The sequence below is a fragment of the Jaculus jaculus genome, chromosome 5 (assembly GCF_020740685.1).
Source record: "Jaculus jaculus isolate mJacJac1 chromosome 5, mJacJac1.mat.Y.cur, whole genome shotgun sequence".
Classification (NCBI taxonomy): domain Eukaryota; kingdom Metazoa; phylum Chordata; class Mammalia; order Rodentia; family Dipodidae; genus Jaculus; species Jaculus jaculus.
In genome coordinates this window covers 161,025,745-161,050,384 of record NC_059106.1, presented here as the reverse complement: position 1 = coordinate 161,050,384, position 24,640 = coordinate 161,025,745, and the positions used below count along the sequence as shown (strand labels likewise).

Below are 24,640 nucleotides of genomic sequence, written 5' to 3'. Positions count from 1 at the left end.
TCACCAGAGAGAACCTACGCCATTGTTTAAATGCCTGCAATGACCATAATGTGATATGTAAGTATCGTCACTGACTATGGTCAGCAAAGCCATGGGTACCAGTGATCCTAGTGCGGCTTATAGCCTACATGTAGTCACGTGCAAACAAAGTACTAAATTTCACCTAGAGAAAACACAGGTTTAATTTTCTCTGCAAATTGCATAGCCCCCTAATTCCTGATTCTGTTCTTTAGAGAAGTATACCAGACCTAGAGCCAAGGACAAGCAACCTTGGAATTCTAAACCAGGAGCACGTGAGAGAAATAGCCTGTGACCACTCTAGTCTCCTAAGCCAATGCTGAACGGCCTCTGGCATAGAGTCCATTGAAAACAGAAGCAGGCTGAGGACATTGCTCAGTGGTAGAGAGCGCACCTAACATAGACAAGGCCCTGGGTTTGATCCCCGTGAAAGGGAAGGGAGGAAAGGAGAGAGAAAGGAAGGAAGGAAGGACGTAAAGAAGGAAGGAGGGAGGAAGGAAGAGAGGGACTAAGGGAGGGAGGGAGGGAAGAAGGCAGGCACTAGGTGTTTGCCTGACCCGATCCAGCCCATTAGCAGGCATAGGAAGCAAAGCCCTCTGGTCACATTCAAGAACATGGCCCTGTTTCGTTCTGGTTGCCTTTGGTGTGGAGGAAGTAAGTACCTTGCAGCAGGTGATGGTGGAGCGGTGGGTGGGCCGTAAGGACAGCCGTCATCTCGTCATGGTCTGAAGGATGGATGTACTCATAAATGCTGTTGCCTGTGAGCTCCACCTGCCGAGGGAAGGAAGGGTCAGAAATACCACAGATCTCTCCTGGGTTGATACGACGGGGAGGGCACAGGTGTGGACTGCCAGGCCCAGGACTTTGGTCTCTGTACAGAGTGCACACCTTGGCCAAACGCAAACGTGGAGATTTGCCCGTGTTTGCAGAGCTCTGAACTGTCTCCACCCTTCAGAGAATGCCAAGGGCTCAGGCTTCAGCTTAGAGCCGAGTGAGTCCGGAGAAAAGGGAAGGATGACCAGGTGGGTGGTGAGAGTGGGCACCCAGGTGAAGGCCTGAGAAGTGTTCTTCAGCCAGAGGACAGCTTAGTACAGACTCAAGCAGGGGCTCTGTCCTTCTGCCTCATTCCCAGGCTGAGGGACATGGAGACTGGCTGCTGTCACCTCCCTGTGATCCCCAGAGGGCCTGGGCCACCTTGGGACTCATCTGTCCTGGAGGAGGACTCCATGCCACTCTGACAAAGGTCCTTTCTTCATCAGCACTGAGCTGTGCTCCAAGCACTGCCAGCTTCTTTCAAGTTGCCAAAAATGTGTCTCTGGCCTTCCTGGTTCAAGCTGATGGTGCTGACTCTGACCCTGCTGGGGCCGGTCTCTTCTTGACCTGTGGGAATGCTTGCATCCAGGCCAGCAAGCTGCTTGAAGAGGTGGCTACTCCTTGGGGGTTGCTACCTCAACATTCAGACACCACCTACTTCCAGTCGCACCCCTGCAGGGTGTGGTCTCTAGGCCACATCTGTGTTGGACAGGACGCCGTTCTGGAAGGCTCTAAGACAACATCAGTTAGGATTTCACATCAAGGACCCTGGCAATTAAGTTCCTGACCCTGAGAGCCTGTTGTCTGTGAGAGAACATACCCTCTGACTTGTCTACCACCTAGGCCTCTCAACCCACCTTGAGATGGGCAATGGCACAGAATGTTCCAGAAACAAACACCACTGCCAGAGCAGCCTCCAGAGCAATGATAGGTGGGTCCTATTTTTAGAACTACAATCAACAATCATAACAAAGCTGTGGTGACAGCCCTGGGCAGTGAGTCAGTGTACCGAGGGAGTACCCCCAGGGGAGTCCCAGAGGTGGTAACTCGGACCCCACCAGTGGGAATCCCAAAACTCAGCCAGTGTGGAAAGCAGCTCCAACACACAAATAGGTGCTTTGCATGGCAAGGCCCAGAGGTGCTTCTTTCTCTGCCGTGCCCCAGGGACCCAAGACAGTTTAGGAAGGCTGTGGAAAGTCTTGTCCCTGGTCTTGGAAACATCAAGCAGGTGGCGCTGCAAAGTGCAGGGTACTTGTAAACTTCCTGCTCTCAACCACAGGATCATGTGATCGGGGGCAACCCTGGCAGTGCCACCTCACCCTGACCATACCACCCCACACAGTAGCACAGACCCAGCCAAGGGCTTGATAGCAAGGTCTCCCCTGGGGGTGGGGGCACAGACCCACATGAGCCCAGACCCCAGCTCTTTACTGGGAGTCAAGGAGCCATGGAAAGGGCTTCCAGGCTGTTACAATGCTCCCGTGGCCCCTTTTTTAAAACACAAATTACATTTCTGGCCAGCTTAGCAAGCTTGTTCCCTCAGTGTTCTCCCCGCCCCCCAGTTCTATTTTCTGTATTATTCATGGGCTGTTTCCTTCCAATAGTATGCAAACAGAACAATGGGGAGACTCTTAGGACATAACTCTCTACCAGCTACTTAACTCCCCAAACCTGAGGCTCTGCCATTGACCCCCCGAATGGAGCCCTCTGCCTCTGTGAAATGTTATGACATGATTGCATTTAAAAATAAGCAATAAGCCTAGCGTGGTGGCTCACACCTTTAGTCCCAGCACTTCAGAGGCTGAGGTAGGAGGATCACTATGAGTTCAAGGCCATACTCCTTTAAAGGCTCAAATAAAACAGCAACACTGAATCCAGCTTTTTGAAATAGAACAGCCTCCTCTTCCTAAGGATTGCTATGCAAGGTCCTATCCAAATGTGAAGTCCCAGGTTAACAAGTAAGAGTCCTTCCTTCCTTCTTTTCCTTCCTTTTTCTCTGTTACTACTTCAGTGGCTTATTAAAAAAAAAAAGAACAAAAAACAAAATAGGTTTTTAAAAACTTATTTATTTATTTATTTATTTATTTGAGAGTGACAGAGAGAGAAAGAGGGAGGGAGGGAGGGAGAGATAGATAGATAGAGAGAGAGAGAGAGAGAGAGAATGGGGGCGCCAGGGCCTCCAGCCACTGCAAACAAACTCCAGACGCATGCACCCCCTTGTGCATCTGGCTAACATGGGTCCTGGGGAATCGAGCCTCGAACCAGGGTCCTTAGGCTTCACAGGCAAGCAATTAACTGCTAAGTCATCTCTCCAGCCCCCAAATAGGTTTTTATTGGCCTGTTAGTTCTTTCTTACCCATTTTGATTTTTGAGGTAAGATCTCACTCTAGCCCAGGCTATCCTGGGACTCACGGTGTCCCAGGCTGGCCTCAAACTCAACAGTGATCCTCCTCCCTCTGCCTCCTAAATTAAGGCATGCACCATCATGCCCACTGCCTTTTTGATATACGGGGATGCGTCTTGGTGTGTGTGGGTGTACACATGCATGTGCGTATGTGTCTAGGCCACAGGTCAATGTTGGGTGCCTTTCTTATTTTTTTTATATTTATTTATTTATCAGAGAAAGAGAGAGAGAGAGAGAGAGAGAGAGAATGGGTGTGCCAGGGCTTCCAGCCACTGTAAGCGTTTGTTTACAGACGTGTGCGCCCCCTTGTGCATCTGGCTAACATGGGTCCTGGGGAATCGAACCTGGGTCCTTCGGCTTTACAGGCAAATGCCTTAACCGCTAAGCCATCCCTCCAGCCTGGGTGCCTTCCTCTGTTGCTCTCCACCTTATTCTTTGAGACAAAGTCTCTCTCTGAGCCCAGAGTTCATTCATCCAGCTAGACTCGCTAGGGATGTCTTGACTCTACCTCCCCAGAGCTGGGATTATAGAGACCCCACCATGCCCAGCATTTTACCGGGGTGCTAGGGACTCAAACTCAGGTCCTCAGGATTGTGTGGCAAGCAATTCACCTACTGAGCGATCTGTCTAACCCCACACCCTTGTCTAGGTTTTAAGGCCAAAATGACCATTCTGGTTTGCTTAAAGTTTCCTTTGAGGGGAAAAATAAAGTTCATAACTGAGGTGTCTGTAGAGAAACATCTTTGAGGACTCCCCAAGAAGCTTCCATCTAGGGTATGTAACAGCCTTCAAATAACAAACATGCTTTTCCAGAACAAATTTTGGAATGATAAAAACAGTGACCCTTATCTTAAACTGTGGTTGACATCAAGTTTCCTATACCTTTGAATACTGGAAAAAATCTGACCAACCAACCTCCCCATGTCACACACACCCCCGGGGGGCAAATGTGCATATATTTATCACTATAAAACCCCCCAGGTTTCAGACTAAGCTTCTTCATGAAGGAACTTCAAGGTAACAGTTTAGTGTTTGTAAAACCCTGCTAACTACAAAATGAATGACTTTCCTACTAAGAGCTTGTTTTATGTTTTGCTGAAAAGCTTTTCTCTCTGCCAGGAGAGGCACTAAAAGCCTGTGTTCTGTGCGGAAAGGCAGCGCGCTGGGCCCTTGGAAAGTGCGCATTACTCGGCTTGGGGTGTTTTGCCGAGTATGGCAAATTAAGCTTTTTCAAATAAGATGGTTTGGGTTTCAGGGTTCAAGTTATGTCAACAAACATGAAACGCTGTTCTTTCTCTTTATTTTCAAAGCACAAGGGTTCTGTCTCCGGCCTCTGAACGGCACCATTGCTATTTTTATGGCTGCGTTTCTGGCATCAATCTCAAATATTACATTTTTCTTTATGTGTGTCATAAACAGCCATTTCACATATATCTACATTTCTTTGAAAATGTATATTGGTTACCTAGATGTCATATAACGGATACAACCTCAGTAAGGAAATCTGAACCAGACGGATACTTAAAAATATATATATGATATTGTTTTCCTTTCCCTAGATATAAGAAAATAATTGCACTAACAAAACAAAGGAAGGAAGGGAAGCAAGGAGGAAACTTGATCCTTTAATGAATGTTCATGTAGAAGAGTGCTTCCCCAAATACCCATGCAAATGTTCTTCAGCGTGTCCCGTGTCCGTGTGTTCTGTGTGTGTGCGTAAACACTGCATAGACCTGTCCGGCCCAGAGTGACTCTGCTTCTCAGCACTTGGTGCCTGGCCTGAAGAGACAACTTGAGTTCTGTGGCTGTTCCTATAATTTTGGGGGTACCAAAGTTTGACAGCAATGATCACTTGTTTAGTAGTTTAAAAGCAAAATAAACTGATAAATACTTCCATGGGAATTCGATTTCTGAATCCAACACTAACTAAAACAAAAGGCTCATTAAAGAAGTGCTTATTGGGCTGGAGAGATGGCTTAGCAGTTAAGGTACTTCCCTGCAAAGCCAAAGGACCCAGGTTCGATTCCCCAGGACCCATGTAAACCAGAGTTTGTTTGGGGTGAAGAGTGGCCCTAGCATGCCCATTCTCTATTTGCCCGCCCCCTTCAAGTAAATAAATATTTTTTAAATATTTCTTTAAAAGTACTTATATTCCACATAAAGGATCTTTGTTTCTTTTTATTTTTCTTTTTCTTGGTTTTTCAAGGTAGGGTCTTGCTCTAGTCCAGGCTGACCTGGAATTCACTATGTAGTCTCAGGGTGGCTTCGAACTCATGGCAGTCCACCTACCTCTGCCTCCCAAGTGCTGGGATTAAAGGTGTGTGCCACCACACCCGGCTCATAAAGGATCATTTTTACATCCTCAAATGGATAGTGTTGATTGTTACTGTGTTCATACTGGTCCTCTACTATTGAGCCTAACCCCAGACTTCACGTGACCCTCACGTCATGAAATCACGTCACTGAGAGCAGTTGAAAGTGCTTGGAACACAGAACAGCACCATGTAAATAAAAACATGACTGCAATCCTTATTCACTGGAAAACATACTCAAAGCGTCACAATGCTTGCTATGTAAAACCTTGGCATCACTGTTTGTTTATTTTGCTGTTTGTTATTTTTATTTTGTTCTCACACACACCTTCCACTGAGCTATACCTCCAACTCCCACACTTTAATGTTTGGCGATTTTATTTATTTATTTTTTTTATCTTTAAAGCTTATTTTAGTATCTTTTTTTTTTTTACATTTGTCATATTAGACTGACTTTTCGCTAATAATAAAATTAATGTAGGGCTGGAGAGATGGCTCAGTGCTTAAAGGAACTTGCTTCACAAGTCTGCTGCCTGAAATTCAAGCCTTAGCACTCACATGAAGCTGGAAGAAAAAGTGGTGCACCCATCTGTAACCCCAATGTATCTACGGCCATGGGAAAGAAAGTCAGAAAAATCCCAAGCCAGCTAGTCTGGTTTTCCCAGCAGCAACAGGAGACCCTGTCTCAAGCAAGGTGAATGGAGAGGCCCAACACCCCAAGGTTGTCCTCTGACCTCCACAGGTACACACTAACAACAACATTGTAAAAAGAACATTAAAAATAGAATAGATCCAAAAACACTTCTTTGGAGGTAGGGTCTCACTGTAGCCCAGGTTGACATGAGCTCTGCAGCTCCAGGCTAGCCTAGAACTCACATGGATCCTCCTAGCTCAGCCTCCCAAGTGCTGGGATAAAAGGCATGCACCACCATACCCAGCTTCAAAACATTTCTTTTTAAAAGAGCAGTTGGTTCAGCACCCTATTTAATACTTTATTTGACTATTTAAGTAAAGAAGACAGAAAAAATACACATTGCAATTCTGCCTACATTTCCCTGCGGTGTTAATCATGAGCAGATTTGAAGGAAGGTTTGTTGTTGCTATTGAAACAGTTCACCAACAAACGCCAGCTCCCCCCAAACACACACACTGACAAGGGTTTCCAAGCCACACTGTGCGTTTCTATAGTTGAAGATGAGAGCTAACAGCCCCACCTACGAAACAGGGAGAAATTCAGTTGCTCTACAATCAATGTGACTTCTCTCTATTTCAACTGTCACTTCTTCAGGGGACAGAGACAAACGGTATCTCTACAAATGTGTTAGAAAATGGTAGCCCACAGCCCCTCTTCCATTTCAAAATGATGGTGCCACATTTTATTTCTGCACAGGATCAAAAGGAAACAGAGCACTTGATCTCCAGCTGTCTAGCATCCCCTCTGTGGAGCTAATCAGGAGCAGGAGGCAGATTGTCACCTGCCCAGAGTTTTGGCCATTCTTAATTGTTGCGCTCATAGTCAATCCATCCCATTTCCCACATGAAAAGAGAAAAATGACAGAGAAGTTGCATGGCTGACTAAGCCACGGGCTGGATGAAATCGATGTCATGGCCCTAGGATGTGCCAGCATATTTTAAATTACTGGGCAGCTCTAGCAGTTGTCCACCAAAGGGCTCAGCATTCACACAGGTCCTGATAAGACTGCTTCTAAAGCACATGATGTTGCTTTGATCTCTTTCTCACCAGAGTCTTTAAAGAGGGATGGAGCAGGATTATTTCAATATTTAAATTATAACTCCAAGACATTAAGTACCTTGCCCATCCACCTATGAGATCCACACGAGTGCGCCTTCTGCTCAGACAGCTAAGAGAGCTTGGATCTAATTAATCTTCAATAAGGGTGACTACATCTACCTGAAAATATTGCTAAACAGTCATCCTGAAAATGCATGAAATGTTTTGTCGTGTTTGTGACATGATTGTCAAACTACCAAAGATCTTATAAATTGCCAATGGAAAAGGTAAATAATCCAATCAAAGTCTTGGTCAAGTCTGAAGTATGAACCAGTCTGGTTACCACTCAAGGGTCCTGACTGATTCTAGAAGTAAGACATTGCAGGAATAGTTCTTTTCTTCCTTCTGCCCCTCTCTTCTTCCTTCTTTGCTGTGCTGGGGACTGAACCTAGGACCTAGGTGCATGCTATATTTTAGCAGCCTCTAATGAAGCCTCAACCTAAAGAATAGTACATTTCAGGACCAGGCATGGTGGTGCTCGCCTTTAATCCCAGCACTTGGGGGGCTGACATAAAAGGATTGCCATGAGTTCCAGATCAGCCTGGGCTAGAGTGAGACCTTGTCTTGAGAAAAAATATGAAACAGCCAATTTCTTATTCTCAATATTTCCCATTCTACAACATGCATCCCATGAGTCATGTAGATACAGAGGTAAACCTTAGTAAACTGTGTTCAGAAGAGCAGGTTGAAAGAAAGAGAGAAAGGAAAGAAGAAAGGAAGGAAGGAAGGAAGGAAGGAAGGAAGGAAGGAAGGAAGGAAGAGAGGGAGGGAGGGAGGGAGGGAAAGGGAAGGAAAAAGGGAGGAAGGGAGGGTGGAAGGAAGAAAAGGAAAAGAAGGGTAGGAGAGAAGGAAAAGAGAGAAATAAAGGCAGAAAGAAAAGAAAAGAAACTCCCAAACATTTTAACATGCATTTTTTTTTTCTTTCCATGGGCAACCCATAGGCACACAAGCCCATCTGGACAAAGATAAGGGTATGCATGCGATGGAAGAAGAGGTTACACACCAATGACAGTTTTTTAATTGTGTTGGCGGAGGAAGGGGGAGGAGGAAGTAGATAGAAGAATGGGGGGAAGAAGAAAAGGAATACACCATATGTGGGTTTCCAAATTTGGTAAGTTTGCTTTGCAGTGAGAAAACTCAAACCACATTAGCAGGCACATTTCGTTTTGGCTTGACTGCAGGAAGGTGTGAGCAGTACAGATCCCTCACGTGCCTCTCTGGGGTCCATTTTCTGTATCTATCATTCATTCTACTGTTTCTTCAGTGAGGATAAAAACATTTAGTCCATTCACATATAAAATGTGTGGCTTTTGTCCCCATAAGCTATACTTGTGACGTGAGAATGGAAATGTTCCCTCAGCTTCTCCCTGGCTAGACATGCCATGGTCCCTTCTTCCAAATTCTCTGGGCACAGCCAAACCAAGTCCACCTCCCTCCTTTAAGGGTTGCATGTTTGGGGGATGAAACTGCCTTCAGAAAATGGTTGCATTTCTCTGGAAAAATTAGTGCTGTTAGAATGGTCTAAAGAGACCTTGCCTTGCAAAACAGTAGTGAGCTGAGTTTTATGAGTTTCCATCGCAAGCATATAAATTGCTTTGCTGAAACAAACCACTGAACCAGGAAAACTCAGGAGGAGTGACCCTGAATTCCATGTGCACACTCACCAATCTACGACGCCCTTTCCCCCTCCCTTTCGGTCTCCTCAAAGCACAAGCTGAGTGAACTCTGTGTTGCACTTCCATCCATCGGCTCTCGGCTCTCCCAACCCTCCGAGGCGATGCATGACCCACGTGCAGACCAGCAAGTGGACAGGAATATCTCCTTCGGGAAGTTCTGTCTGTGCCACTAATATTGCAGGTTAAGTGGCCAGGCCAGATCTCACAGAAATCTTAGAACAAAGCTGACTACAGCTGAGACATACTGGTCATTAACTTAGAGAGAAAGAGAGAGAGAGAGAGAGAGAGAGAGAGAGAGAGAGAGAGAGAGAGAGAGAGAATGGTGAAATGTAACAAGAGGAAAACCCCTGTGGAGTATGAGTGTCCCAAGGAGAGGACTTTGCAATTCTGGATTATGTCCATCACAAAAGCAGATGCTTAACCTGACTTATTTTTAGATTGAGTAAAGCTACCGTGGTCCATTAACACTTTATTTAATGTGTCAGCTATACATAAAATTAGGCAATACCTACCTGGGACAAGCCTAAATGCACAGATGCTGTCTCAGATATATACATGATCTTGCCATCAGATGCTACCACAAAAACAAATCCATCCAAAGTCTGCAAAAGAGAAAGTGTCAGGGTGAGCGGGACACTTCTGCTCCAGTGTAGAGTCCAGCAACCACACCACTGCGGGCTGGAGGAGTGTATAAATATGGTTGCCTGTCATGAGGCCAATCCCGTGCACGCGTGCGTGTGTGCGTGCGTGTGTGTGTGTGAGTGCATGCGCGCGTGCATGCGTGTGATTGTTAAATAAAAAAGGAAGGGAACCCAGGACCATAAGCACAGCAAATAACCAACACTCAGGGTTTATTTCCCAAGCCTGACTCTCAAAGACTTTTAAAGCACTTTAAAAACAATCTTGCAATCACATCACAAAAGCATGCAAAACATTGGAGCCTTCCTGTCAGGCTCCGTTTGAACGCAGTAGCTTTATTGTTTGGGCTTACTTTAGCACTTAGTACAAATCCGGCATTCTATAGTTCTTGGGGGAACATCTACCACTCTATAGGCCATTTAATGCCGTAATTGGCAGTCGTTTATACCACTAGGACATGCGCTTTATTTGCCACAATTTTCTAGTTACCTCTAAGCACCATTTGAATAATAAATTCCTACCATTGCCATTCCCCAGGAAATAAAACAAAATACCTGATTATTTTACCAGACCTGTGTCTACAGAATTAAATATTTAGACTTTGAAAGAGATCAAATAACCTTTGCCAAAGACAAGGAGAAAACATATCAACTTCTGAAAAATTACAACTACTCAAATGAAGTGCTGAGATATATATTTTGCCTAAGTTGGCTAGCCCTCCAAAACTGAAGTGAAATTGTAAGAGGTGATTCGGACAAGTAAAAAGGTAATGATTGCATTGATATGTCGAGGTTAAAAAGACTAAATAAGTTTTTGGAGAAGGAAACTTTTATTTACTCATTCATATTTTAGATCAGGAACTAGAGAAAAGCAATAAAGTTGGTGAAGGCCCCCATTCAACCCACAATGCTGCTCTCATAAAAAAATTCCAAATTAATTTTTGGCCACAAATTCTATTTTTACAGTATGTAATTGAAACCAGATTACATTTGGGTTTTCTTCACCGCCCCCTTTTGAAAAGGGGGAGGATAAAAAAATGTGGTAAAAGTGAAACTTCAACAAGGTCCCTGAACTGCGCTATCATAAACACGGTTGGCTGCAAAAAAAGAAAAAAAAGAAAAAAGAAAAAAAAGTTGTCACCTATGCTGTTGTTACCTTCAGTGTGCTAAGGTTAAAATCAGCTGCTGATGATAAAGTTTTAGCTCAAGCAACGCAGTATTTTCGCAACTGAACCTTCAGCACATCAGAAATGAAAACCAAAAATTCATTTCTAAGTTAGATTTTTGAATGCTCAACTCCAAAGCTATTCGAGAGATGCACTCCACCCAACAGAATCTCATAATACCTAGGGAACCAAGTGGAAGTGAAAAAAAAATATCAAACATAAATTCTAAAAGTTGTCAGCAGTAGCTTAAAAAAAATAACGTTCTTAGTGGAAAATGTGGAGTCCGTCTTCATAGCTTGGGATTAGCTCGTTTGCTAAAGTGTCTAATAACTGCACCACCACTCAGGAATTAATTAAACACACAGTGAGACATCTGAGGGTGTTGACTTTGCCCACCAGGTATTTTTTTTACTGAGGTTCCCCGGCACTTAGTTGTCCCTGATATTAGTGTCACTTATAATATGTAGGAATATGAACTCTGTAGGAATATGAAATATGTAGAAAAGCCAGCTTGGGGGCTGGAAGTGAGTGCGGCTCCTCTACCATCCCATTCGCTTGGCGCTGGGAAGCCTCCAGGTTCCAAAGAGTCCCCAGGATCTTCTCTTCCCCTCCCGCACGAATTAAAAATAAATCATAAATAAATCACAGCGAGGCATTTGGGGGGGGGCAAACGTTCTGAAAACAGATGATTTTCAAAATGACCAGCTCACCGACCTGAGTCTCACAACAGCCCGCAGCCAATAGATACATATGTGTATTTCTGTCCTTTTTAAAGCAAACAGAAACTACTGGAAGAAAGTGCAAACCAGCTCTTTGGCGGGCATTTTTGCGGTGGCAGTGACAAATGACAGCGGGGGTGGGTGGGAATGAACCGGGTCGTTGGTGAGACTTGTGGAGAGCATTGTAAAGATCGAGAGACAGGGAGGGAAGCGCTGTTTTTTTTTGGGGGGGGTACCCCAGAGCTGGCCTGGAAGTGACTGGTGCCAGGGTTACCCTGCCCCAAACGCATCTTCCCGCCCGCGAGTGTGCGGTGGGAAATCGAGCTCCTGGAAGCCCAGCAGCAACCGAGAAAAAGCTTCCAGGTGACCGGGAGGGGGTTGGAGGGTCGCCCTCTACCACGGACGTCCCCAATTTTGTGCTCAGAATAAAATGGAGTGATGCGTAACGCAGCAAGATGATAAAAGGTGTTTTGTTTTGTGTGTGTGTGTGTGTGTTTAATAATTTGGTCAATAAGTGCCAACTGTTTAATGTGCCCACTTGTCGCTCCTGCGTTTCGGTAAGGCCCCAGGGCGCGCGCGGGACTCTGGCACCCACCTTGAGAGTCAGGCCCTAACCCATATCGGGAACCCGTAGGCTCTGGGTCTTGGGTACACTACAGACTCCAGGGGTGCATAAAGGTCTGCATACCCACATTTTAAACGTCCTGCCTGAGTCCTGCCTTTGGGCCCGGAAGCCACCCTGACCTCCCCACCCCCCCGCCCCGCACCTCCGCAGCCTGGATTTGCTAAAGGCAGACGTGACAGGGACCCCCACACCTCCCCTCGAAAGGGACCGGGTCCCAGTGTCCGTCACTGTGGGTCCCCCCGGGGCGCCCCGCCGCACACGGATCTACCTGCAGCAGATGCGATCCCAGCTCCTTGGCGACGCTGTCCAGGGGCCCTGCTCGGCTCGGCTGTCCCCACGCGTCTCCTAAACCTGGTCAGGGGAAAAAAATAAAACAAACCTGTCAACCGCAGCGCCCAGCGAGGGGCCCTGTGCCCCCCCTGCACAGCGCGCGGAACCTCGGCCATCCTGCGCGCCGCGCCCCGGAGCCCCCCCCAATCCTCCGCTCCCCTCCCGCCGGGCAGGCGCGCGGTACCCCCAGAAGCCCCTTTCCCTTCCACTAAAAAACCACGCTTCCAGCCAGCCCGGGGCCGCGGGTGGCCCACGTGCACGATGGCTCTGAAATCGCCGTTTTATTTGAAATGCCACAAAGTAATCTAATCTGCTTCGAAATTGACCATCCTCGTAGCCAAACGGAGATGTCGATCTGACCTGTAAACACCTCCCCCACCCCCCACCCCGCCCCAAGGACCTTTTCTCCTGGGTCTCCTTACCCTGCAATTCTGGATTATTTTTTTTTTTCTTCTTCTTCCAGGCACAGAGGCCCAGTCTCAAAACCGCCACCGACGTCCAGGGGCAGCTGGCCCAGCGCGAACTGTTTCTACAGCGCCGCGTGTCCCCCAGTCTCCCTATCGCTCACAGGCTCCCCATTAATTCTACCCCTCTCCAGTGCCAGACCTCCTGCCTGGGTAGGGTTCTCTGGGGGCTTCCCCCCCTCCTGCCCCAAGGCAATTTCTAAATGCGTGAGCCGTGGCCACAGAGTCATCACTGGTCCTTGGACGGTCTCTGGGAGGGGTCTGTTCTCATAGAATGGGGGGGGGGGGCTCCAGCCCCTTTGCTTTTTTAAAATTGTTTTGCTTATTTTTTATTTGAGAGTAACAGAAACAGGCAGATAGATACAGGACTTAACCCATCTCAGGGACCTGTGGGCTCTGGGTCTTGGGTACACTACAGACTCCAGGGGTGGATAAAGGTGACATGGAGGGTCCACATGCCCACATTTTAAACGTCCTGCTTGAGTCCTGTCTTTGGGCCCAGAAGCCACCCTGACCTCGTCCCCTCCCCGCCCAGCACCTCCGCAGCCTGGATTTGCTAATGGGTGCGTGGGGGTTTCCAGCCACTGCAAACGAACTCCAGACGCATCTGGCCTATGTGGGTCCTGGGGAATTGAGCCTCGAACTGGGGTCCTTCAGCTTCACAGGCAAGCGCTTAACCACTAAGCCATCTCCCCAGCCCCCCCTTTACTTTTTAAGCAGACACCTCAAAACCTCCTGCCCTTCCTCACCAACTCCCCCAAGGCCACTAGTGTTGCACAAAGTACTCCATGGACTGTGACCCAGCAAATCCCAGACTTTGGAATGGTGGGAGCCCGGGGCAGACTGGGGCAACCCTTAACCTGTCCTCACCACGCTGCTGTCCCTCTTGCTCAGTCCAGGTGGCCGAGACCAGTGACCAATACCTGGGCCAGTTGCTCCAGTGTCTACCAGTTCCCCTAGTACCCACTCATAACCCCCAAGAGAGCGACTATTAAGTTCCCACAGAATGAACCATGGGCCCAACTGGTATTTCCTCCTCCAGGAAATTGCAGGCCAGACCCAGTCTCAGCAGGCTTGTGCCCCACTGAGTGAGGGGCACAACAGGTCAGGAGCCCCCCTCCGCCCCCCACCAAGGCAGGACACCGGGAGCCTGGAACCTGGCCAGGCCTGGCAAATCCTCAAGCTACAAAGCCACTCCAAAAAGACGGTCCAAATGTCACCATGCAAGACCCTAGGTCTCCTCTGGTCCCTATGGGAATCCTGAGCCTATGGCTTCTGCAGGCCTCCACCCCAGGAGACATATAAAAGGCACCTTGATGTCCAGGGTAGACTTCCTGGAAACTGCCCCTCAACTTTACAAGGAGGCGCCCTTTAATTTCTGCTCCCGAACTCTAGGAATCTTGGGCTTATCCTGGTCTCCCCAGAGGAAGATGGATAAGTTGTACGTGAAACTGATAAACACCATCATCCATCCTGTGAGCAAGGAGGTGACTCCAAAGCACTGCTCCCCAGCTCTCCCAGCCCACTGCCGGTTGCCAGGCCCTGGTCATCCCTCACTTTGGGGTGCTGGCTGGTTTCCCCATCTAAATCGGAATAGAAAAAGACAAGAGAGAAAAGTTTTGGAGCAGGTTGTGGTGGCACATGCCTTTAATCTCAGCATGTGGGAGGCAGAGAGAGGTAGGAGGATCATCATGATCTTGAGACTATGTAGTGAATTCCAGGTCAGCCTGGGGCTAGAGTGAGACCCTACCTCAAGAAACAAAACAATCAAAATGAAACAAAAAGTCTTGGGACTTGGTGAAGAACAGATTTAATAAGGACTCAAGAAATCTGCTTGCCTAAAACGGACAGATGCTCTCTGGCAATGGTCCTCAACCTGAGTTTGGCCAGTGGTGAAGCTTGTCTTGGACCCTCAAGTGAGGAGTTCTACCTCCCAGCCTCTGGTTTCTCACAGAGTCAACGACTGACGAGTTAGGCAACCCTGGTCCCTTGCAAATGACCTCAAGCCAGACTCCTCTCTGTCCAAATCCCTCATCCCTCAAAAACTGTGTGGGCAGCCCTGACTATAAGCAACAGTGCACCAGGCACATGGGACCATTTTTTGATATAATTCAAATGCTCAGATTCTTCGAGAGAGCATGTGTTCACTATAAATCTTCTATAATGTCCCACATCTCCACTTTTTCTGGCAGATGCGTGGTGCCAAGGCCTCTTTCAGATGGGGCTGCATCGTGGGCCCGCCCCGCCCTCAGCCATGTCGCCCAGCACGGCTGCCAGCCCTTCCATTAGGAACCCACTGCTGTGGGCGAGGTCTTTTCACTCAGCCCATAAAAATCTACTTTGAGCTGTATGCAGAGACCCGAATAAAGTAAGGGTTGTCACAGAAAGAAGGGTCTTGGTGAAAGGCACCCCAGAAAGTCAAGCACCAGGCCTTATCTGGACACAACAAAGGGACTTATTTATTTGAAAAGTGCATTGAGTTCACCACTGGGGATGGCAGGTCTCACAGGACCCTGGATCCTGGAGCTTCTGTTCAAACTGACCCCAGAGCAAGTGGGAGAGGGAGACCGCATCCAACCCTATCTGTCTCTGCTGGGCACACCGGGGGCTCCCTAGGCTACTGGATGATGAAAGGCCAAGTTGTCCAGCATCCCCCTGGACAAATTGCTAGAACTGTTCTTAGCTGTGGTGATGGTGGTGGGGGGGGGAACACAAAGACCACAGGTCAGTTTCCAGCGAGCTTCGAAGAATCCTGCTTCCCTCTGACCGAGGGTCCATAGGGGACAATATGAGATACTCTGTTTGCCCTCTGGTTTAAACCCCCAACAGACCCTCCCTATACAAGACACTAAATAGGGTCCCTTCTCTCTGCTGGCTCATCGTCAGTCTTCAGTCAACAAGCAAGTACTGTGTGCGGGTCCCAGCAAGGTTCTTTGAGGTACCTTCTCAGATGCAGGTCCCTGACCACAGAGGAACTACTGAGATAAAAGGCCTGGTATAGGAACACAGTTGAGTTTGGGGGAGCAGGCTTCTCAGCTCAGAACTGAGGTGCCAGGCTCATCTGTACCAACCACTAAGACTCTGCTGGCCATGAATGACCACGGGTTCTGCTCCAGAGTTAGGACCCAGACTGTGCAAACTCTGGGTTCCACACCCCTTCTCGCACACGTTCCCACTGGAAAACTTGGGTATGTAAAACTGCTGAGGAAGAGAATCCTGTCTCTGGCCTCCCACCCACAGAAAGTCGGAGGAGAGTGTAAAAAAAAAAAAAATCTAAGGCAGAAAATGTTAATAAAAATTAAAAAAAAAATCTAAGGCAAAGATGGGGGGCCCTTCTGTTTCATACTCCACTGTTTAAGATGTCAGCTTGCTTAGATCGCGTGGCTGATCTCCAGCAACAGCCACTATTTCTCACCTCTTTCCCCAGGTTGTCCTAAGTGAGGCCCCCGTGTTTGCAAAGCCGGTCCCTTGCTCTCCCTTTCCGTCCCCAGCTTCCAGCCCAGAAGAGGGGGCGTGTCCCTGGGGAGCCCAGGAGGCGTGTGGACCGCTGAGGACGCGGGGTGCTTTTCAGCCGCAGGCAAACCACTCCAAAGTCAAGAAAGGTGGGGTCGGGGGAGAGTCTACAGCGGCAGATCTTCTCGGTCCTCCACTCAAGGGCACACAAGTCGTCTGTGCCCACCGCAAGATCCAAGCGCCACCAGGAATCCCTGGGGCGGGGCTGGGTTTTTAGGGCTGCCCCAGGGCAGCCAGCCTATGGGTGGGCGTAATAGCGAGATAAAGGGTCTGACTCCCACTCTCAGCGCGGCGCCCCCCCGGGCGGGGGGTGCTACTCTATAAACATGTTCCTAGCTAGGGCTGGAGAGATGGCTTAGCGGTTAAGGTGTTTGCCTGGTGGAGCCAAAGGACCGAGGTTCGATTCCATGCACAAGGGGGGGGGGGGCACAAATCTGGAGTTCGTTTGCAGTGGCTGGAGGCCCTGGCATGTCCATTCTCTCTCCCTCTCTCTCTCCTCTTTCTCTGTCAAATAAATAAAAAATATTTTTTTTTAAAGTTCGTAGCTTGCACCTCACCTCAAATAAAGCCTTTTTTTTTGACCTTAGGCCCCTAGTAAGCGATCTCAATGAATGCGCGGGCTCCCTCAGCGTTCACCAGCCCTGTTCTCTCCCCGGGCCCCTGAAAAGGACTCCTCATGTGACTCTTCTCAAATTAAAGGAGCCAGGAGACCAAGTGTGAGGTGGTGGAAGGTAGGGGCGCCACAAAAGCCTCCCACGGGCTCACAGAGAGAGGGAGAGAAGGTGACTACACGTGTATCCAGCCCCGCGGCAAAGTATCGGGGACACCCTGCCAGGCCCTTAGGCTCCTGTGACCCTGGGAAGATGGGGATGCAGCCCTAGCCACGACCAACGCTTGGGAGAAGCGTCCCCCAAAGCCGCCCAGCGCTTTCTTTCCGCTGGCGGAGCTCGGGGTGGGCGCTGCGCCCCCCGCCGTAGGAGCGCAGTCTGCCGTGCGCCCTAAGTCCCCGCTCCAAAGCCCAGGCCTGAGCAGCGGGTGGCCTCTGACCCGACTCCCAGGCCGCTGCCAGACCTGCTTCAAAATAGAAGCAGAGAGAGGGTTCTTAAAAACAAAAACCAACTACATGACTTTGGGGGGGGGGGGAAGCCTTTAAAAAAATCTACATGGTTTTGGACTGCAGTGCAGACCAGGCCAGCGGCCAGTTGCCTCCAGATCAAATTGTTTTGATCCAAGGAAACAGGTCCCAAGTTAGCCGCCCCCCCCCCCCGCAGCGATGCTCAGCTGCAGGTTAGGAGGGGGAGGTGAGCGTGAGTGAGGGGCTGCCTGCAACTTGGACCCCAAGGAGTCCAGCCACCGAGGTAATTCTGGCCTTGTACACTTCTTCCCCGTGCGACATTTTCTCTGCTGTTGGACACATGGAGTACATGGATGACGCAGCCCTATCTACCCCCCCCTTGCGTGTGCGCGCGCGGGCGCGCACAAACACACACACACACACACACACACACACACACACACACATGCACACACGAAAAGGGCCAGGAGAGGGATTCAGCCTCCATTTCCAATCTACCCCCAACCCAGTCCCTCGTGCAAAGTTAGGAGGGAGCACCCTTCATCTCCCCCCCCACCCCAGTTTCACCCCACCCTGCTGCTCCACCCGGGGTTCTCTGGGTCTCAGAGGTGAGCGTGGCTACCTCTGCAGCAGCCCCATTCCCCTTCCTGGAAGGGCCCGCTGCAGCCCTCTTCCTGGGAGCCGTCTTCTCATTGCGCGCTATGCCTCCAAGCAGCCAGAGCTCGTCTGCCATTTCTTCAAGGCGGCGCCTCTCCCAACTGCGCCGCGCACGCCTCGCACACCCTCTTGCCAACCCGGCTCTAAAGATGCAGCATTTCTAGCCCTGGTTCAAAGCTGGCCTTGCTCTCCAGTCCTCTTCTCTGACCTCTCTACCTCCCAATTCTTAGTTCGATGTTGGTAAGAAAAGAAAAAAAAAAAAAAAAAAAGAACCCCCAGGAAGCCAAAAGTGTTTAGAGTGAGGCAGTGACCGCCCGTCTCCCGCATTCCAGCCTGTTGGGGACCAGAGCTCTCTCAGGCGGGAGTGACTAGATTCCATCTCCTTTTCCACCGCAAGGTCCCTCCGTGTGTCTCTCACATGGCATCTTTAACAGGCCCATTTTACAGAGCCAGACTCCTGGCAGCACAGGAACAGTACAGCCACAGAATCCAGCTCTCCAAGCTGAAGGATGCTTTCGCCTTGCCTCAGGACCCCCCCTTTCTTTTTCTGGTGGTCTCTGCAGCACTGCCTTTAGGAGGCTACAGGTGGATCCCCTCCCCACCAAAGCATGCGTGCATCACCAGCTTGCTTCAGAGCCTGGGGAAAGCCTCTGCTTCAGTTTTCCCACCTACAAAGCATCTCACGATTCCTTATTTTCCATCTTCCAAAGTCTCATATTGGTCTCTAGATTCTTCTTCACCCAAGAAGCGGCTGGCTCCAAACAAAACCTCCCTGGGCAGACAGATTCCATTGGACTCTTTCCCATCTGTGGCAGAGAGCAGAGAGTCGTCTAGAAACTCCCACTTGTGCCCAGGACTTCCCTGGCACTCAAACCACTAAGGGCCATGGTCTTGACCCTGGCAACTCAGTGGTCCCCAGCAGACTTGGTTTCCGCAAGAACCGGTTAAGTTAATTATGGGAATGAACCTCCCGCCTCCTGCGGGAGAAGCAGGTTACGTTGGATAAGGGAGGTCCTTCAAAGCACAAGCCTGTTCCTTTTTGCCCTCAGCTCCCAGCTTCTCAAGTCCTCCGCCCCAGGCTGAGGGGAAGAGAAGGAGAATTGCAGCCTAGAGCTGCAGGTCCACCTCTGAGCAAGTGGACAGATTCCTGAGCCTTGTGTCTGTGCCTCCTCCTGGCCTGCTTTCCAGCATCGCAGGAAAGGGGTGGGGGAGGGCGAGGGAGTCAGGCCACATTACCCTTTCCCAAGTTGGCCCTCACAGGTTCAGAGTCATTCCCAAAACTCTGAAGTCAAAGGACTCCCTGCTGACAAGTGGCCACCTCTATGGTCATCCTCTGTGACACAGAGGCAGCCCTCAAGGAAGCGGCTCCTGAACACAGAGCAGGCACCAGCTGCCCAGGGAATCACCCAGCCCTCCCTATCTGCATGGGGCCCAGCCCCAGCCCAAAGCCTGCCGAGGGCTTCCTAATTAAGACCCCACCATTCTCATTTAAATGTGGGCTGTCCCAGACAGTATCTCTCCATTTTTTTAGCGGCCTTCCCTGACCATCTCCAAAGCAAGAATGGCTTATAAACACTTCTCTTTTCGGGGTTTGGGGGGGTGCTTCCCTTCTAGCTAATCTCTGGTTTTGTTTGAAATTACTGGTAACAAATTGTTTTCTCTTCTAATCATTTTTCTTTTGATTACTCCCTCCCACCCCCACACGCAATATGGTAGCCCAGGACAGGAGAAGAGGAAGCCAGTGTCCTGGTACACCCACTTTGTAGCACACGGATATGACTGCCGGCTTATCCCAGGAAAACAGCTGACACCACTCCACCCGGGACCCACGGCCCTTATTTAAAACTATTTCACTTTTATCACTGAAATTTCAGCAGGAGGGGAATCAATTCTTCTTCTCCGGCCAAGGGCTAATATTCCCCGAGCGAGCGAGCGAGCGAACAGGTAGCAAAAGCCACTAGCAACAGCTCCCAGTGGGAGGGTAGCCCTGAGGAGAGGATCAGGAAATCCAAGCACTACAGCTGGGCAGGTTCAGGGGGACAGAAGAATGGCCCCGGGCAGGGTTGGGAGGCTCTGTGGAGGCCAAGCCACGGCTTTGGGTCACCTCAACTCCCAGTCAGTACTCCGAGCTTTCCCAGACCACAGCATGGAACTAGACGCTGCTTGGGTGGACAGGCCTGCTCCACCAGGGTGGCAGAGAAAAGGCAATTCAGACCCAGTGAGAAACGCACAGAACAGGCTTGGAGGTACATGCAAAAACTGCACCGGCTGGCGAGGGACAGCACTAATGGAGGTGACCTGTGGCCAAGGGACACCTGTCAGTAGGCGCTGCAGCGACCCTCCAGCGCCCAGTAGCGGAAGTTGGCTCCCTACTCAGGGCCTGCACAGGCTCTCCGCAAAGCTCTGCTAACCCAGGGCCTGCAGGATCTAGAAGCCTGGCGGGCCTCCTAAACCTGTGCTTCCCAGTAGAGTGTCAGAAGCCCTCTGGCCAGGCCACAGAGTGCAGGCACTTACAGTACCTGACCCAGAGGCCAATCGCTCAGGTAGGCGGTCGGAGGAGAGTTCACCCAGCAGGTCACCATTTCCCACAAACCGGAGCACTCAGCAAGCCCCTGGCAGCGCTAAGAAGAACTGTTACACTCCGGCCCGCCTGCCACTTTTGAAATGATTCCTTTCCAGCTGTGTCCCAGCTCACCCCGAAACGCGGGTCTCTCCTATCTGGATCCCCGTTTCTCAGTGCAAAGAGACAAGTCTGGGGCCTGGTTCCCCCACCAGAACTCAGCTGGGAGGTAAGGGCGATCAGCCCGCTTGGCCTGGCCTCACAACGCACCCGGGACTCCCAGAGGATGGAGCCGCACGGTCCTCTACCGCGGCCAGCAAAAGGGGAGATGGAAGGAAGGAAAAACAAAGCCGAGGCAAAGAAAGAAGTAGGAAAGGAGGAAGGGAAGGGAATGAAATAAAACTATCACCCTCACCCGACTAAAAGAGTGAAAAGAGAGGAGGTAAGAGGGAGAGATGAAAGGAGGGAAAGAAGGAAAGACGAAAGGAAGAAAAAAAAAAAGGAAGGAGCAAAGCAGGAATGAACTGGCATAAGAAGTAAGAAAAGAAGGGAGGAAGGAGAGGATGAAAGTGGCTGAAGAAAGGGGGAAACAACCAAACTGGAGTGGCTAGTTTCCAGGGCCCGGTGGGAGTCATCTAATCCTGGAATGGTGGGCTAGGAGATAGTTTGATCACCCGATCCACCAGGCCCTGGTCCTTCTCCCAGTGTCTGGGCCGAGTTGAAGCCCCTTGGCTGGGCCGCCCTGAGATACACTAGCGTTGTCTAAGGCCGCAGCGGCCCCCTCGGACCGGCTCCAGCTTCCTTCCCCGGAGCAGGCCGCTCGGTTCCCCCCACGGCTCCCGGCCGCCCACCTGCGGCCTCACCTTCCGGAAAGACTGCGCGCATCTTCAGGTAGCTCGTGGTGAGCCGGATGATGGATGCTTTGTCCAGCTGCGAGGTGATGGCCGAAGGCAGCGGAAGCAGCTTGGCCAGCTCGTAAAACTCTCCATTTTCCTTCTCCCTCCTGGTTTTGGCCGCATTCTTGGACTTCTCCTTCATCGCGCCTCGGCTCAGGGCATATTAGACCTCGCCGCGCTCCAGGGTCCCCGGAGTCCCGCTCAGGCTGAGTCTACTGGCAGCCGGGATGGGGAAGGTGTTCCAGGTATCGTTCACCCACCGAGACAAGGGACCAGGCCGGAATCCAGAGCCCAAAGCCGACTTCTCCGCAGGCCACCAGCCCAGAAGCCCGGGGCGCAAACCTGCTGCGCCGTCCTGCGCTCCGGGGCTGGGCTGTCCAGTGGCAACCACAGTCCAGCTCTCTGCTTCCGACTCGGCTTCTGCTCGATCTTCCTTCCCAGCCTCGACTTCTCCTTCTGTGACCGGCAGAGAGGCGGCGATGCTGTTTAGTCTTTAACCGAGTGTGTGCACCCGCTGGAGCGCGGCCGCTCGGAAGGCGACGGCGGCGGAGCCATGGAGCGAGCGAGAACCGACCGCGACCAAGCGGAGCAGAGCGCGGCGGTGGCGGAGGCGGCGGCCCCGGCCGGGGCCTGGTGCGCGGTCCCGGCGGCCTCGCGGGCCGCTAGCGGCGGTGCCTGGAGCCTGCGGCGCCCGGAGCCCGCGATCTGTTGCCAGGCGCAGCTGCTCCGCGGTCCACGTGCGACCGAACGGCGTTTGTTTATGGCGGACCCGCCTTCGGGCGGAGCGCCGGGCCGCGCGGGGACGCGGAGGGGGGCAGGGAGGGAGGGAGGAACCGGGGGAGGGGCCGCGGCGGGGGGACCGCGAATCTCGCCTCCGACCCCGCCGCGGCCCGGGAGTCACCCGCGCGCCTCCGCACCGGGACCTCCCCTGCCGGGGAACCGTGCGGCCGCCGGGAGACCCGTGCGCCCCCGGGCCCTCGCTCGCTGACAGTGGCGGTGAGTGCACACGGAGCCTCCGCGGGGAACCCGCTTCCCAGCGCGAGTGGCCGGGACTTGGGTGCTAGGATGGGCGACGGGGTGGGGCGAAGGAGGGAGGGGTGCCGAGGCCTCCTCTGTGGCTTGGGGGCCGGTCACCCACGGGCGCAGCCAAGAGGAAGCGGCGCGAATCACTGGCTAAGTGCCCCGTCGACGGGCCCAGTCCTCCCAGCCAGCGCCGATTCCCACCCCCCCAACTCACACACCCTCTCTCCCTGCGTCGTAAGTTCCAGGTCTAAAAAGAGGTGGCGGGGGGGGGGGCAAGATTACAGGACCCCCTCTCCCCACCTTGCACAAGGCGACCAGCTCCGAAGTGACCTTTCTGCCTTTTCTCCAGGAGAAAAAGCTCTGGGGCGAAAGGAGACTGGCGCCATCCGGAGAAGAGAGGGAGGCGGCGGGCGCGCGGGGCGGCCAGAAGGGCAGGGTTGGCGGGGGCTGGCTCGAGCCTACTGCCCAGATCTCTGCCCGGGCACCCGCGGAAATAGGCCCGGCTTCCCTGGCTCCGCAGCAGGCAGCCGGAGCGACCGCACAGCCCCGTCCAGTGGCAGCGAGAATTTGGGCGACCGCTGTTGACGCCGAGCGCTTCTGGGTGGCAGTAGCAGAGCCAGGGTCACAGGGGGAGGGGGACGGGGCCGTGGCCACCGGGCAAAGGCAGTTGGAAGAGGGAGATGCCGCTGGAAGCGTGGCCACCGCGATCTAGGGCGCAATCCCACAGAACAAAGTGAGATAGTCTTTTTTGTCCCGCCTTCCTCTGGTCCTCTCTCGCAGCCGAGAATAGGTGCGGGCCCGGGTCCTGCGCGGGGACCACAGACTCCTTCCTGGAGCCTAAATCTCCCCACGCCTTGCGGACGCCAACTTCCTGGACGTCCCGAATCCCGGGAGCAGAGAAATCTCAGGGCAGGTCCACTGGGGCGCGGGCGCGGGGGTGGGGGAGGTCCTCGAGAACTCTGGGTGTCTTGAGGAGGACTAGAGGGATGGGATGTGGGGAGTCTGACCTGGAGCGCGACACTGGCCGACAGGACCCCGGAACTGGGTGCTGGACTCAGAGGTTTTCGTTTTTCTGTTTTTTGTTTTTTGGTGCCACAGCTCCCTGTCGCTGGTCCGGCCCTGGCAATGACCTCGTACGGACTTCTCTTTCCTGCACTAGGAAAGGCTGGACTTGAGGCCACCGGGAGGCCACGGGCGCTCCAGACCTTCTCCTGAGACCCTCTGGAAAAGCCCAGATTGAAAGGTTTCCCAGGCTGGGTAGGGTAGGTTTCTTTCGTGGGTTTCACAGTGTGCACACAGCCGGCCCTTCGCTCCGGTCCAAAACCACCAGGCCCGCAGGGACGGTACTCAGAAAAAAATCCCCAAGTCGCAGGAGCCGGGAGCGGGCGGATTGCGCACTTTCCTGTTGCCGGCGGGCTACCCAAACCCTGCATTCCCCCGCAGGCTCCTGTGCCCCGAATTTTCGTGCGTCTTGGGGCCTGGCAGAGAAAGGACTCTTGAGAACAGGGACCCCGGACCGACCGAGCTTCAGATTCCGCAGGCAACCCTGCAGCACCTCCTAGGCTTCGGGAGGATAGAAAGCTTCTCTCACTCCCATGATTTCCGACCCTCAATTATGGACTCCTGAGAATTCCTCCCCGGCTCGAAAGGGATTACCCAGATCGCAGAAACATGGCTAAGTGGAGGTGGGAGAAACCCTGCAAGTATCAAGAACGGGAATTTCTCAAACAGAATTTCCCAGAATTTACGTTAGGGGAGAGGTGGTGAGGAGGGAACACGCTCTTGGGATCCGGTGACCTCGTATCACTGTGGAGAATATGCAGGACAGATTCTAATGGCTTGCTTTGATTGCTGGCAAAACAATGTTTGAAGTGGCTGTGGGAGAGTTCCAGGCCCAAAGCCTGCCCTAGAAGACGCCCGAACAGGCATTGTATAAGCCCTTCTCCAAGCGTTCTTTCA

The 24,640-nt window shown here is 51.6% G+C and overlaps 1 protein-coding gene across 1 annotated transcript in view; it reads right to left on the bottom strand.

Moving 5' to 3' along the window:
• Positions 1 to 22,229, bottom strand: part of Sim2 (SIM bHLH transcription factor 2) — a 52,394-nt gene extending 30,165 nt beyond the window's left edge. The window contains exons 1-4 of the mRNA XM_045151164.1: positions 21,626 to 22,229; positions 12,432 to 12,514; positions 9,528 to 9,617; positions 681 to 789 (exon numbers count right to left, since the gene is read on the bottom strand). Of these exons, the coding sequence (XP_045007099.1) occupies positions 681 to 789; positions 9,528 to 9,617; positions 12,432 to 12,514; positions 21,626 to 21,800 (457 nt within the window). The 5' untranslated portion in view covers positions 21,801 to 22,229. The remainder of the gene's footprint in view (positions 1 to 680; positions 790 to 9,527; positions 9,618 to 12,431; positions 12,515 to 21,625) is intronic.
• Positions 22,230 to 24,640: the final 2,411 nt, after the last annotated feature.